At 39.7% G+C, this 15563-nt stretch overlaps 1 protein-coding gene across 4 annotated transcripts in view; it reads right to left on the bottom strand.

Moving 5' to 3' along the window:
* The window catches only part of GRIA3 (glutamate ionotropic receptor AMPA type subunit 3), a 141620-nt gene that overhangs the window by 105391 nt on the left and 20666 nt on the right, over positions 1 to 15563 (bottom strand). For all 4 annotated transcript variants that reach the window (XR_009419473.1, XM_059482699.1, XM_059482701.1 and 1 more), the window contains exon 3: positions 2671 to 2910. Coding sequence is in view for 3 of the 4 variants with exons in the window: in XM_059482699.1 (XP_059338682.1) it covers positions 2671 to 2910 (240 nt within the window). In the remaining variant the exon portion in view is untranslated. The remainder of the gene's footprint in view (positions 1 to 2670; positions 2911 to 15563) is intronic.

Raw genomic sequence — 15563 nt, 5'->3', positions numbered from 1 at the left:
CCAAAAAAACCTGTGCTGTCTCTATACCTCTGTCCAGACTGAGCTGCCATTGAGTAGGAAGACACTACACAAAATGCTAAAGACACAACTTTCCATGCTAAAGACACAGCTGTCCTTTACAGTTGGCCACTTTCCTGTCTTGTAATGACTCCTATGACCTGAAGATGAGGACTTGATGCAAATCACAGAAATCACTTGGTGTGGTTTTGTTTAAATGATCTGCCTGACAGAAATAAGTGTCTTTGTGCACAGTAGGTATCACAAATCAAAACAACTTAGGGAAAAACATCCATGTTACATTGACAGATGGAAAGCAAACAATCTGTACAAAACTGTGTTTCTCTGGCAAAAATAAACCAAAATGTTACTTAACATTATGAAATTTTAAATAAACAAAAGTTTCAGTATTACAGTTCACCATAACATTTTTATAATTAAGAAGTATTTCACACTTTTCAAGCAACAATAAGATGATTATGAAAGCCACAAGTTTACCTCTGCATGCATTCACACCTGTGTTACTTCAGTTCACTGAATTCAGTGGAACAACATCTGATTTAAAGTAAAGCAAGAAAAGAGACAGAGCTGAAGACTGAAAGTAAACCTGAGGGTTTTGATGAAACATAATCCTCAGCACGAGATACAAAAGGTGACTTTCCTGAAAACTGCTACCTAAATTCTTAATAACTTTCTGTACATAACCTCACCTCATCTCATCCTGACATAATCTTAATTAGCCCTAGTCCTACTGCAGAGAAGCCCACTGAGGCAGTTAGCACCATACAATTAATCAGATATTTTGCACGCACCACAGCAACCAACAGTGTCAGCTTACTGATGTAACACAAACAGAAATCAACCCTGCCTTTCCCTTTCACATGAACTAAAAGCATGTGGCATGGAGTGAACATATGATTGTTTCTTCTACACACCACTTCATGTCCTTTCTTCCCTTAGCAGCCATTTCCTAAGGCATCATTGCTCTCTGCAAAGCATGTTTTGGGTTTTTCCTGGTGGTACTAGAAGAGAAACGTGTATTGGTATTTCTCTTAAATTTCTGTTTCTTCATAGAAGAATAAGTTTATCAACTGAAAACAACAATAAGACATACTTCTTGCTGGTGAAATTAATGAATCTCACCTTTTTTTTTCCTGTGTGCTTTAGCAGTTTTCAAGAAACTGAATCTTACACCTTCACATAAAGATACATTTGAGACCACAATCTGGAGTCATCTCATAGCAACAGAAAATATTATTTTATACTTAAGAATGTAAGTATATACGATGTACACACTCAAATGATTAAAAGCTTCACCACCTATGTAATTATACATCCTAATTTTATTCTATTGTTTGAAATTTATCTTTTGTCTTCATTGCAGGAGCCAAACATCACAGTATTGTACATAATATCACTGAGGAGGAAACCATACAATTACACAACTTGATGGCAAAGAACAAAAAGAAAACAATTTTACAAAGCTGCATTTTCCTAAGCTTAAACCAATTACTTTTTCAATACATTATTTTTTAGGTTTCAGTTGGGTTTTTAGTTGGGTGATGCTACTATTCTTCAGTGTGAAAAGCACACCCACTGAAGACTTGATCCTTAACAACATGCAGTAGCCTAAGGAAATATTTTCATGGGAGCCAAGAACAGAATCTAAGCTTCTTTGTCTCTACTGAGAGCCTTTGATCTGAAAAATTTCTTGAAGTCAAAAATTATAAAGCTGGTAAGAAGGGCAGTGGCACATCTATTTGATATAAAAAAATGCTACCCAGGTGAAATCTGTAACAGAGGAAATTCAGCAAATTCAATACACTCAGAGCAGGTGGCAGCTGAAAGATTCCTCACAGAAAATGGTTTCTGATGTCTAGATCTATTTTTGACACATGTTTCAGATTTTTTTGGACAGATTTTTGCTACATTTTCTGCTTATTAGTAGTTAACAATTAAGTGTGAACACACTGGTTTTAATGTGTTTCCACTTAGTTAAACATAACTCTGGTCATTCTTGACATGTATCTCAATTTGCCTCTGGAATATGAGCTATCTAGAGCAGTTTTTCTCCAGCCCAGCACAGCTGAGTTACATTGTTCCTGTTGCTGGATTAGTATTTGCTTGCTTAGGCAAAAAGCTTCTTTTTCTTTCCCCACCTTTTTCTCTGGACTCCAGCAGAGATCTTACACACAATGCTTAGATCATTATTAATGCTTAGACATCTCCAGAGTGTATCTTAGCATGGATTGCCTTTGTCCAGTGACAGGAGCAATATGCATTTATGTAAAGGGGTGTGGGATTTGCAATGTCACGCACAGCGGAATGTCCTGCTTATCAGCCTTTTGCATAGTGTTGACCTTATTTATTTAGCAAGGAATCAAACACCCTGGCAAGTGTGGAGTCTGCAGATCTGTGGAAACCAGGCATGCCAACTGAATCCCTACTCTGCTAACACTATTCTCAGACAATCTCCTTAGAAGTTATCAGTAACATGAAGATGCCTCCTTGTCATTTATCAACTCATTTTAGGTCCTTTAGAACAAACTCATTTTCTAGGACCATCAGAAAGTTCTGCCTTCATCCCAAAGAAAACTGGGCTGGAAGCACTGATGCTGGCAGTACTTAGAGCAAGGTGTGACACAGAAAATCAGTCAGAATGATAGTGCTTACCCCGTTCTGTGTCATAGAGGTACACAAACTTTTCCCACTTATAGTAAGTCAAGAGACTGAGGATGGCTCCTTTCAAGGCTGGCCGCATCTGGATGACGAACTGCACATCTGCATCTGTTGGGAAGCTCGGGGTGATGAAGGACGTGTGGAGGGCTCCGCAGAACGACGTCAGGGTGTTCATGGACATCTGGTCATAGAACCCAAAGATGGCATAAACTCCTCTGGAAAACTGTGAACAGACTAAGAAAGACAGACAAGGGTGTTAAAATCTGATATATAATGAATACAATCAAACTTTCAAAGTGTATTGGAGGTAAGCCTTCCAACCATTCTTGAAATTATTCTGTATGATGCAGCAGATGGAGTGAATTAATGAGATAACATATACTAATTTCAGTGTAGCAATCAATAGTACCACCTTTGTAGCACCTAAACTGGCCTAAACACATTTATTTTTGGTTGTGTTTTGTCCTGTGTTGCTACAATCCACTAATCTCTCTTTATTCCTTAAAAATAAACATGGGATTACATTACCTGTCTGTAAAATACCTTGAAAACTCTGTGAGGAGCTACATGACAAATGTCAGGACTGCCTTAAAGGGATACTTTTTCCTGGTATCCAAAATTGATTCAGATCTGATTCAAAGAAATCTGGGTGTTTTATTCATTTATAGTCCACAACTCTGAAATCTCTGTGTGGTCTTTTTCAGTAAGGAATTATGCTGGCTTCTTAAGAGACTGTTAAAATCTTTCATAGTAATAAAGTCTGTGACTTACTATATGACAACACAAATGAGGAGCACCTATTGTTGCTTCATGGGACCAGAGCTGATATCCCTTAAGCTGAAGGCTCTTAGTCATTAACCATTCTGCTGTCCTGATGAACTCATCTTGTACCAGAAAAAAAAAAAATCAAAATACAGACAAAGATGATTTTTTTCAAAATGCACTTATCTGGGAAAATACTTCATTATTTCCCATCCTTTATAGAGATTGAACAATGACCATTTTGGACAAAAATGAAAGTACTTCAATTTGTAAACATGGCCAGCTTCACGGTCATTGCAGGAAAAAGAATTTCTTTGTTGTTCAGCTCTGTAGGAAAGGCACAAAGTTCTTGTGACCCTGGGTTCTTTCCATGGAGGGAGTCGGCATCACAGATAGAGAGAGCCTGATCTGTGAGGCGCTGGGGCTCTGGATTATAAAAAGACTGTACAACTGCAATACAATACAGCCCAGCAGCACTTCTAATCATACCACTGCTCAACAGGGATGAGCAAGGCCCATTTGTAATGAAAGAGGTTTCCCAGGAAAATGTTCATTCGTTAGCAATTAACAATTTCAACTGTCAAGAACTGGATTTAACAACAATTTACAACCAGCCCCATTGTCTTGGGGTGATTTTATGGTGATACTCTATTCCCTAATCCTCTGTTTTATCCTCAGGAATGGCTGCTGTAGACTTAATATGAACCAGAGGGTGTGGCTGGAGCCTGGGAACCCCAGGTGAAGGCTCTGTTGGAGCTCTCCACAGGGTGTGCTCAGTGCACCATGGACCAGGACGTTACACTGCTCCTTTGTTGGATCAGTTTTGCTTGCTTAGGCAAGAAGCTTAATTTCTTTCTTTCCCCACCTTCTTCTCTGGACTCCAGGAGAGATCCTTGAGTTTTTTTGGTTGTGTGTATGGGAGTGGGGGGAGGGTTTGTTTGTTTGTTTTTGGTTGTGGTTTTTTCCCCCCTTGAACTGTTTTGGCTTGTTTTTTTTTCCTTTCTTTCCCCCCCTCCATTCTTGGGAGCCTGTGGGGGTTTTGCCAGACAGTCCAGGCCCCAGGAGAGGAAAGGACACCAAAACCCAGCAGTTTTGCCTGCTGTGAGGAGGAGACCAACCCCAGAAAGGTTCCCATCTATCCTGCCCAAGTGGCTGCATGAGCTCCTGTGCCTCCCCTTCCCTGAGACCAAGGGGACAGATCCCATCTCTGCCCCCTGGCCACCGGCCTGGCAGGGGTGGGGGTTAAGGTTTTCAAATTTCAATTTCCAGCATTTATTCAATCCTTTTCTGTGCCTTGTGCGTACCCTTTTCCAGGGCTTTTTCTTCTAAAACTTGTCTCTAAACCAAGACATCCATTAAACACTTCTGCAAAAACACTGCATATTTTACTTTGCAAAACCCCAAGTAATTACCAGTAAGGAGGACATGACTTCTACACAGAAATGTACAGCACTGCTACTTCTGAAATAGCATCACATTTTCCACCATAAATGCTATCATTCAGAATCACTAAAAACTGTAAGAGTAATTTTAAAAAGGATTCTCCACAATATCAGCTCATTGACACAGCATCATGGAGAACATCTAAAATCAGCAGTCAGCTGTGAAAATTTGATTTTCTTCCTGAAGCTCTAGATGCAAAAACTAGAAATCTTGTTAAAGAATTTCTTTAAGTATTTAAGCCACTGTAACAGGATATGACCAGCAGCAAAGAGCAGCTGGTGAGACACAGAAAGGAAATAAGAGGTGGTAATTTCTGAAAAGAAAGTTTGCAGAGGTTATCAACCACAGAAAAGATAAAAAAGAAGTTATATAATACAGTAAGAATTTATTCCCAGAGGCATGACTGAGGAATTAAATACACTGTTTAAAAAGGCATTTTGTTAAACTACATACCAGCAGGATATAAAGCAGAAAAGCTACCATAAAAAATTATCTGCTGAAGTAACAAATAAAAAGCATTAACTTATTGATGGAAAAAAGGGAAAAACAAAAATTACATTAGGAAGTCTGGCAGTCTCCAAATTATTGAAATGGTGTGCAAACTCTCTAATTCCATAGGAATAATCAGTGAAGTGGGATTAATGGAGAGAGTGTCCTCGCATACACTGAGCCTGTACCTCACAGATCAAGCTTCTTTCATGTATATATTAATGGCATAGCTTTTATGTAGATCCTGTACTGCAGAGAAAACCAAGCATTCCAGGAATACTTGCAATGTAAACAAACATTCTCAAAGATCTCCTGATCTTAAAACCCAAGAGCATTTCAAAAGTCCTGGATTCACCCATTACTTCTGATCAGATGTGAGACTAAGGAATACTTCTGAAGCGTGACTCAACTGAGTTAAACTTCTTTTTCATAGCAGATTCCCTCATTTATGCAAGATGACCATTGTCCATTAATGAATAATCTGAGGAAAAACCAGTCTGTGAACAACCTAAGCAGGACCTCCTCCAAGTAACACCTCAGAGCCAACATGGAGCTGCTGCTCACATGGAGGTGAGAGCTCTGATATGGCCGTCAGAGTATTTGCAATTGTTTTTCCTCCTGATTTTGGAGGATCACCAAAAATATATTCTAATAAATGCAACTACCTGCCCACTCTTATTTCTCCTGGTTCAGGTTTGTATTCACAGCAGATTTTAAAGATTAACCCTTTGATGGACTGGCTTCTACTACTAGCTTCTACTTATTATTCGTGACCGTCTATTCTGCATGCACTGTAGGATGCCAATTTGATTTCACCAGCCTATTTAAAAGGCAAAATAAACTTTGTTTTTATAAGGAAAAGCAAAAAGGCCAATTATCTTGGTCCTCAATGGTCATTTGCATTTTTTAACTCAGTTTTGTTAAAATTTTGTAGTATTAGGTCTTCCACACAGTTTGTGACATAATCTCCTCTGTAATCAGACAAACCTATAGAATATCCATGAACCCAGAACCATATTTTTACTTGTTTTCCAAAAAACAAATGTGTAATTACATTCATTTTAATTCCACTGTTATTCTAACATCACTGAGCCAGAAGAAAAAATTTAAAAATACTAACTAAGCCTTAGCCCTAAGCTCTTTTTACAAACTACTTTCTACTGACAATCAGAACATCCCTCATGTTTGAGTAAGAATTTTGGTATTTTTCCTTACTTAATCACACTTAATTTATTGGGTATTTTTTCCTATTTGAAAAATACAGATGGTCAAACACATACTTTGGCTGTTAAAGACATTATTTGAACAAGTCCTAGTTCAACCTCATTCCTCAAGAAAAAAAGCAGTTTTTTTGCTGAGCTATGAAACTGCTTTTAATTATGTGGATGCACATCTGTTTCCAAGGACAGCACACAACTAAATTGCTTTATAACCTGATCTTAAAAATTTTCAATGTCTACAAAGAAGGGAGAGAGGTCCTGAGCAGCAGTTTTCCAATGGGAGATCATGTTAAGCCATTATTTTGGCATTAGGTGCAAGGTGAGTATTTATTAACAGAGGTTTAACACTGGACTTATTCTCAAAGTGAGCTGCCACATGCCATTGTGTCCAGGAGAGAAAGTGATGGCATGACAGAAGTCTGTGAATTCTCAAGCATGTCAAGAAAAGATAAGAAACTTTCAGGTCATGACAGACTGGTGTTTCCTGCCAAGGAAGCAAAATGCTCAGAGGCAGAGTGATAACAGTAGTAAGCAGAATTTACTTAAAAATAAAAAACAACTACCAAAAAACCACCACCACACCAAAAAAACCCAAAATCAAAAAAAACCAAACTAAACCAACCAAGCTAAAACACCAAAACCAAACCCTAAAAAACCCAAACCCCAAAACTCAACTACTGAAGCCTAATAAATGGAAATCTTAGTTTCCATACTGAATAGCAGCTGAGCCATCCTAAGCATCAGTGTAACCCAATGAACCTAGACATCTGTTTTACTTGCATTTCCATCCTCCCTCCAGTCAAATCAGGCCCACCACTGAAACTTGCTAAGATTAACCAGATAAGTTTTTTTTTTCTGCACTCAGATCCCAGGAAGGCTGCAGGCCAGAATCTCAAAAGATGCTCCACTTCACACAAGTTATTAGATGTTTTATGTATTTTTAAAGTTTATTTTTACTTTCTAATGGTATTTAGTTTTTCTATGTTTTAGTGACTGTGAGTATTCCTGACACAACAAGGTTGTATAAGACCTGACATTTCTACTGTCTATTGCCTAGAAGCTAAAGTCAAAACTTCCGACACCTTTTTTTTTTTCTTCCAGTTCTTACTATAAACAACTGAAGCGTTACTAGGAACATTTACAAGTAGGTTTGGATTTTGTTTGTTTAAATACAAGATGTATAAAGCTAACAAAAGAGATATGTTACTGGTGGAATGTAATACATGCTTTTCCACTGGCTGACATCGATAATGGCTGAATTGTAAAAGTCAGCAGGATCCTCCCAGGTGTGGCAGCCAGTGCACTTCAGCCCTGGATGCAACAGCCCAGTAGTTTTGGAGTCAGGGGCTGGAGCTTACAATACCTCAGACACTTTTCCTCCTTCATTACTCTTTTTATGAACAAGTAATTTCCCCTTTGTCCATACCAATTTCTTATAAAGTAGGTCTGACAAAGTCACCCTGTGTCACAGGGCACTGCCAGCCTGTTTCAGTGACACTCCCCCAGCTCTTGGGAGGGAAGGTGCTGTAGGAGCTCTGTCTCAGCTGACATTACCGTGGGCTGCTCAAACTGCTTCCCTAGCTTTGTGCTCTGCATTTTCCTCAGCTGTGAAATAATTTTATTCCCTCCAGTTCCTTTTGCCAATTGTCTTGGATTCCAGACAACTCTCACTGCCAGCTTCAGCCAACAGACTAATGGGACTACTTTACAATGGAATAATATGCAGCCTAACTGAGAGCAGTGGCATTTTCTAGGGCTCCATCCTGACCTCGTTGTTGTAATAAAGCAAGGGTTACCATTAACATCACCTCTTACAGTAAGAATACAGCCTTCCTCTTAGAGAGACAGACAGTGCCTCTACTACTTTCTTTTGCTTTCATTTTAATACACAGAATGAAAAGCAACAACTCTCTCTACCTTGAGCCCTGAGGAGATCAGCACAGCAGTGCCCCTGAATGCAGAATGAGCTACTTTCAGGGGACTCCAGGCAATCAGACTTGAGAGCTTCCTTTAAAGACAAGCCCATCATATTAAAAATGTAAAATTAAGTGAACTGCATTTACCTATAGCAAATAAAACCATCTTTTACATTTTAATTAAGACTGAATTCTGTCATGGAGAAAATATTGTTTAAAATTCAGGTGAGGAAAGATGCATTTCTGAAAGCAGCTATTCTTGGAACAGTTAACAGTGAAAATTCCTGGAGGCAGGAGGGAATCAAGGAAGCTACAGCTTGAAATTGGATATGAACCTTCCTGAGATACTGGCTATAACATGACTTCTCCTCCTACCTAGAAGAAAATATGCCCTCACAAACAAAAAAATATTCCCTGAAAACAAAAAAACCCAACCCAAAACCTCACAGCAGAGCACAAAACAAAACCATCATTTACTCCTGTTACTTCACTTATGGCATCAATTTTCTCAATGATGAAATTGCAATGTTTTATCTAGTTCTTTTTACAAAGAACTACTCAACTTGCTTTGTTCTACCTAATGTCTTCAAATATACACACTTAAGTTTGCATTTCATTTTAGGAGAGCAAATAAAATAAAAACAGCATGTTCTGGCAGCAGGAGGGGATATTATTAAATAGCAAATGAAAGGCATAAGGATTAATCCATTCATATTTTACAAACCATTCACTAGAAAGTAATTCTAAACACATGTTCATATCCAAGCATCCTTGAACACTCCCTGGTTAAGATCCCATTCAAGATTACTTCAGTCACCATTCCCTAACTTCATCACACACTGTTAAAGAAGTTTTTATTTCTTATCTGCTTTCCAAGATGACTTTGGAACTCCAATCACAATTACAGTTCCTTGGCGCTGAGTGCTGTACAAATTCACTGCCACAACCTTGGTTTCTTTCAGTGTGCCCAATTGCTTATGACATACTTGACTCATTAAACTTTACACATTATGGCTTTTATAGATATGACTGTGGTCAAATAAAACCCTAACAATGTGCATGAATTTGTTGTGTGGGGGATCATCTTCTCTTCAAACTGAAATGTTTGTGTGAGTTTTATGAGTGTATGAGAAATGCCAGCTGCCACTGACAAACACAAGCCACTTGGGCTGTAACAGTGGGAACACCAGCAGCACCAAGCCTCACACAAGCCACAGTGGGGGTATGTGCCCATTAGCACAGCTTCAATCAGATAAAAGTAAACCAGAATAAAAACCCCTCTGGCCCAAACTGCTAATTTGATATATATGAGAATTAAAGCTTTGATATTTAAAAAAACTACCTAATTTGTTTAATATGTGAATAAAAAGGGCAATCTTGGGTAACAAACTGTAAGATGGCCTGAACATAACCTTGATTTTACTGAGAAAGCTGTGCTTAGCTTTCTGAAAACTGCTCTAGTCTGAGAAGGTACTGCAGGTAGCCTGAGCAGCTGGGAACAGACAGCAACACAGTGCTATTGTATTGCTATTTTCTACTCACTTCCATTTAGCTCCCAAGCTACGTCCAAAGTTAAGATGGTGTAGAGTCTGAATTACCTCTGTTCTCAGGTTACTGACCACAAAGCTAAAAAAACCCCAAATATATTTTTTTCCTGTAAAATCTTGTTAAAACTCAAGCACAAAATGAGTTTTGTACCACAAACCTACCAAATTTTAATGCATGGTTTTCATTAAAAAAAAAAAAAAAGAAAAATCACTGGCTATTCAGAATCTCTGTAATTATGACATCTCTAATGGTGGAAGAAACCCAGGAGCCAATCCAACCAGTTGCCAGGAAGTGTCAGCCTCTTCTCAGGACCACAATATGAAAGGATTTTGTTTACCTGCGATCCCTGTTACACACTGATTTCTTTAAAATATACCATTGATTATGAGTACTATTAGAACATTTGAAAGGCTGTGAGTCAGATAATCATGACTCATTCTGAAGTATAAACCATTGGAGTTTGAAAGAAATAAAATAGGGGTTTAAGCTTAAAATAGATTAAAGGTGAGACAAGATATATATATATATATGCCATAAAAATCAACTGATTTATTTTGAAAGATGATTCAAAAAATGCGTTAGGTACTTAAGGACTATACTTAGGTACATGCTGATCAGAATACTACATTATCCTGCTTGTGTCTGTACAAGATGGAGTTCAAGCTCCCAGACCAGGCACCACAGATATAGCTAAGCTTTCTATTCTTAAACCCATCCTGGTCATTCACAATCTACTCTTAACAGAACACTTTTCATCCTGATCCCACCATCCCCACAAGCTGCTCACAAGAAGCATTTATTTTAAAGGAAAGCTATTAAAACATACCACACAGTTTTAAACAAAGAGCTTTTAGAAAGAAGACTTTGTAACACTGTTGTAGAAGTCAGATTTAAATGCTGTGGATTTATGTTATTTGTGACCTCTTCTGCTTTCTGCCTATGGTGGTCTTGACACTAAAGTAGTGCTTGCAGGAGAAGCACAAGAGGCTTCTCTTGGTAGACAGTTAAACTCACTGCTGGAGAGAATGGAAAGGCTTTGGTATCTGCCTTTCATACCCTGCTGAAGAGATGTTTCTGCTCAGCTACTCCAGGATAATCAGTGCCTTGCCAACAGCAGCAGTATGTGCAATGCCAACACTCTGCTCCTGATTGCAGCTCCACCATCCTGCATGCTTAAGATTTATGGCACAGGCCTCCCTCAGGTTCAGAGAGTGTTAGGGACTTAATGAGTGGATGTAAAGCAGTTCACTGAGCTCTGACCTCCACAAAAGCTTTAGCCAATCCTACACACATAACCACACACTCCTCTCTCCATGAACCATGGGAGATGAGCTAACACCTGTGTGAGGGAGCCAGAGGACCTGCCAAAGCTTTCTACAGGAGTTTAAATATATTCACAGCAAACAGCGATCGTTTGCGTTCCTCACATCCAATATCCAGCTCCTGCTTCGTGACTAATCTCTGCAGAAACACGGACAGCGTGCATGCAACACAAATATGTAACACTCACTCAAGTGAAATAACTTGTTTCCATCTGTTGCACCATTTGAAATGCTTTTAATTTAATATGGTATGTCATGTCTGCTTGCTCTGATCACTTCGGATCGTAACTTTATCTCTTACTTTCCAAAGCAATTTTTCTAGAAATGTTGGTGGGAGGAAAATATGAAAACCCGCATTCTTCAAAAATTGTCCAGTTATACTAGAAAATTTATCAGCTGTTTATTTACAAGCAGGCAATATATTCTAATAACATGCATATTCTAACAAACACAGTTACACAAATGTTTCTGTAAGTATATGCAAAGTAATAAGAGTTCCACAGGCCATTAAGCACTCTGCCTTAGAACAAAAAAACATGTTCAAAAAAGTGTTTTTAACATGAACTTAACAAGATGTGGTAGACCAGGGAGTACCCACTTCAACAATTGTTACCTTCTTCAGATACGATCTATCTTAATACTTTAAACAACAGGCTAAAGGAAAGCAAGAGCTTTGTGCTATGAAGAAAAAAGCAAATCATACCCAACAGAAAAGGGCAGCATTTTGTAGCTGAGGATGTCAGGCTGAATGTAGGGTTGAATCAAGGAGCAGCAGCTGAAGGCAATGCTGTGCCTCAGAGCCGTGAATCAGCAGCTGCCATCTCCAGCACCCCAGCACTCTGAAGGGATTTCTTATATCCCTGGAACATCTCAGTGTGGAGGAAGTAACAAGGCAGAGGCATATTATTAAATGTATGCTTGTTCAGCAGATCCTTTCCTAAGTGATTTCAGAAGTTGACTTCATTCTGGGCCACTGTGGTGAGAGGCAATAAATCAAAACAAGGCTCCGCAGTGTGATGAAAGATGAGCTGAGTCTGCTGAGGTGGTGCCATTTATAGGCCTGTGGGGATATATTACAGAGGATGAGAGAAGAGGCAAAGTGGCCAACACACCTGAAGCACTGAGCTGGGTAAAATTCACCAGGAGGTGAAGGTCACAATTAAGGTTGTTCAAGGAGAAAGGGGATGCAAATGCCAAAACAGCAGCTGTGCAAGCAGCCTCCAGCTCTGGAGGGTTTCCAGTTGGCTCTATGTTTGCAGAGCACGGTGCTGGCTGACAGACAGCCCAGCTTACCCAAAGCAACAGTCCCTCACACTTTCCTGGAGGCTCTGCAATGGTGCTCCAGCAAGCACTGTCACTGTAAGTACATCTTAGACCAGTGGATTGGATTTCATATTTCTGTATCTCCTCCCCTGTTCTGCTCAAAGTTCATGGGGCTATGCAATTCTCCCCCTTGTGTTCCACTGCTGTCAGCTCATCAGTCTGAGAGGCTTCAGATCTGTTAATGCAGAAGCAGAAACAGGATGTCTGTGAAAACTGGCTTCAGGAGCCAGGGAAATTATTTGAAGATGCTCCTTAGGGGTCCAATAAAGCACCTACCAGTACCACTGGAGAAGTTCCCATGGAATTCAGTGAAAGCTGGATTAGAGCTGAGAGACTTATTCACACTGAAAGTGCAAACTACAGAAATACCACATCAACATCCCAACTACTCTTACAAAACATCCTCCCATCTATTTTTGTTGATATTATTTCTATCTGCCTTAGCCCTCAGAGTTCCTCTTGCTATCAGCCTCCTGGACCTCCATGATCACATCTGACAGTATTTCACAGACCAGTACCCTCAGCTAAGCCAGTGCCTTATTTACAGGAAACAAGAAGAATATTTTTCTTTATGAATTATGCATAATCACTATTTATCAGGCTGGGTTAATTGGCACATAACAAAAGAGTTGTCTGGTGCACAGCTGAATAATGTGGAAGCCAAAATTGATGGAAATGGTACAGCAAAAGCCTGATTGCGAAAGAAAAGTCACATTGCTACATGTTAATTCTTAAGCGATTGCTGCCCTTTCAGAGGGGGAAGGGGAGGCCGAGAGAGACAGACCTAGTTTGGAATTATTTATTAGTCTCAGAAGGTTTGGACACCATGTCATAGCTTTAAATACTGGTTTAAAATCTGCTCTCAGCCACCTGCATAGCGAAATGTTAACATGGTGCACATGCATTTTCTGTGCTCCACAAGATGCTGCTACATTCATAAGCAGAGAACAATCTCATTAATCATTACCAACAGCATGAGGCTGTGGTCTGCAGGGGTGTGAGTGATGCTGATAGAGAAGTGGGGCTCTTCCCACATCTTCCCTTGACAAACAAGAGGCTAACTGCCTCATATCAAGGCCAGACTAGCAGCCCTTTGGTTCTAGGACCAAGAGATCCCAGAAGTCCTCACCAGAATGCTGGGTGTATCATGAGAGTGGCAGTGTGGGGCGCCACTTGACTTTCTCTAGAACACACAACTGGAGAACCACAGCTTAGTTCATCTTGCTCTACATGCTCAGAGGGTTTTACTTAATGTCCTACACGACAAAGCTCTGTGCACAAATTTAAGAACATGCTTCTGTGTTTTGATGGACAGACAGATTGAAGCTCAAGACACTAAATCAGAGCTGAGGGTCAAATTACCATGGTGCTCACTGTGGTGGGCCCCTCCAATGGGGCATTACAGTTGAGCTGTATGAGGGGTTATCAAATAATTTAGTCTGATTTACACCATTACACTTCTATACTTCCTTCATCTCTTGTCTACTAATGCACTGTGGATCCTTCCTTCAGTTAGACACTTCAGCTCCCAATCAGTCTTTGATAAACCATTAAGAATTATCCCATTTATTTTTTCAGCCAAGGAACAAGCAGATGAGTCTCACCAGTGTCTGAAACACAACTGTGCAGCACCCAAATCAGAGCTGGGGGAAACAGTCTCAAAAGGGCAGTGTGTATCTTTAGGACAGTAGGTCTGACATCCAATTTACCAAACAGCTCAAATGCAGCACTTTGGATGACAGATGGCAATAAATTTCTCTGCCTTCAGGCAATTTCCCACAGGGCTGTACCATTCCCCAAGCTCTGCAGTGAGCTGCAGGATGAGCTCTTTGCAGAAGACCATCTTCACCCTGGAGGCCTGCCCTCACTGCTGCTTATCCCTTGCTTGCAGCACCACCTGTTCTGGGAGGTCAAGCATGGAACCAAACTGTGCTAAGGACAGGGAGAGTCCTAGTGGGAGATGAGACTGGAGAGGGGCACTGCCAGCCCTGGGTGACACGAGCAGGCTCAGGAGCTGGGCAGTCCTTACTCACAGCAGGCACAGACACAGTGATGGGAGGAACCATTTCATGAACTCAATGAACTCGATTAATTTTTCAGCTGCCTGTCAAAAAACCTTTTAAAAAATCAGCTTGCTATGCACAACAGAATAGGAACTGATATGTGACTACAGTTAGAGATTGTAAATAATGCCTTACTTTAATTTAAATGTACCCATGTCCTACCAAATAAAAACTTATTAAATTTCTGCTTTACTAATTTTTAAAAAGTCACACACAATATCCTCCAGTTTTTACAGATGAATGATTCTGAATTTTAACCTGAAAATTGAACTGCCAATTTCAAAGTAAATTAAAAATATTTGTCTCTTGTTAGAACCTGTGAAATAGTCAAGAGAAGCATTCACATCATTCAGCAAAAAGCAGCCCATCACAAGGGTTCCAAAGCAGGACACCTCTCTTTCTCTGCATCACACACAAGTGCACCTCATGTAATCCCATACTGCCTGAGCAGCAGACAGCAGAAAGGGCTATGATAATGTGCCCTTGTATTTGCTTTTAAACTGATGCATTGTAGGAGCTGATGTTGGGCTGCTGCTACTGAATTTTCCTACTCTGATTCTCAAACCAACTCCCTGACAGTCAAGCTTTTTAAAGTGTCCCATCAACAGACTGTTTTTGGACTTGAAAATTTTGTAGGCCTTGAACAGATTTATTTGTTGAACTCAGGTAGTAAAGCTTTTCAGATAGATTAATGGAGTAAGTGAAGTGTCTCTCCAGACTATACCAGAAGGCTTAAGAGACCTCATTTTCTAAGAAATGTCAGCTATAGGCACAGAAGACTTCTTTGTACTGATTTTCTCC

This window comes from Ammospiza nelsoni, chromosome 15, assembly GCF_027579445.1.
Source record: "Ammospiza nelsoni isolate bAmmNel1 chromosome 15, bAmmNel1.pri, whole genome shotgun sequence".
Lineage (NCBI taxonomy): Eukaryota > Metazoa > Chordata > Aves > Passeriformes > Passerellidae > Ammospiza > Ammospiza nelsoni.
Note: the sequence above shows the minus strand (reverse complement) of the source record. Positions and strands in the feature narration are given on the sequence as shown.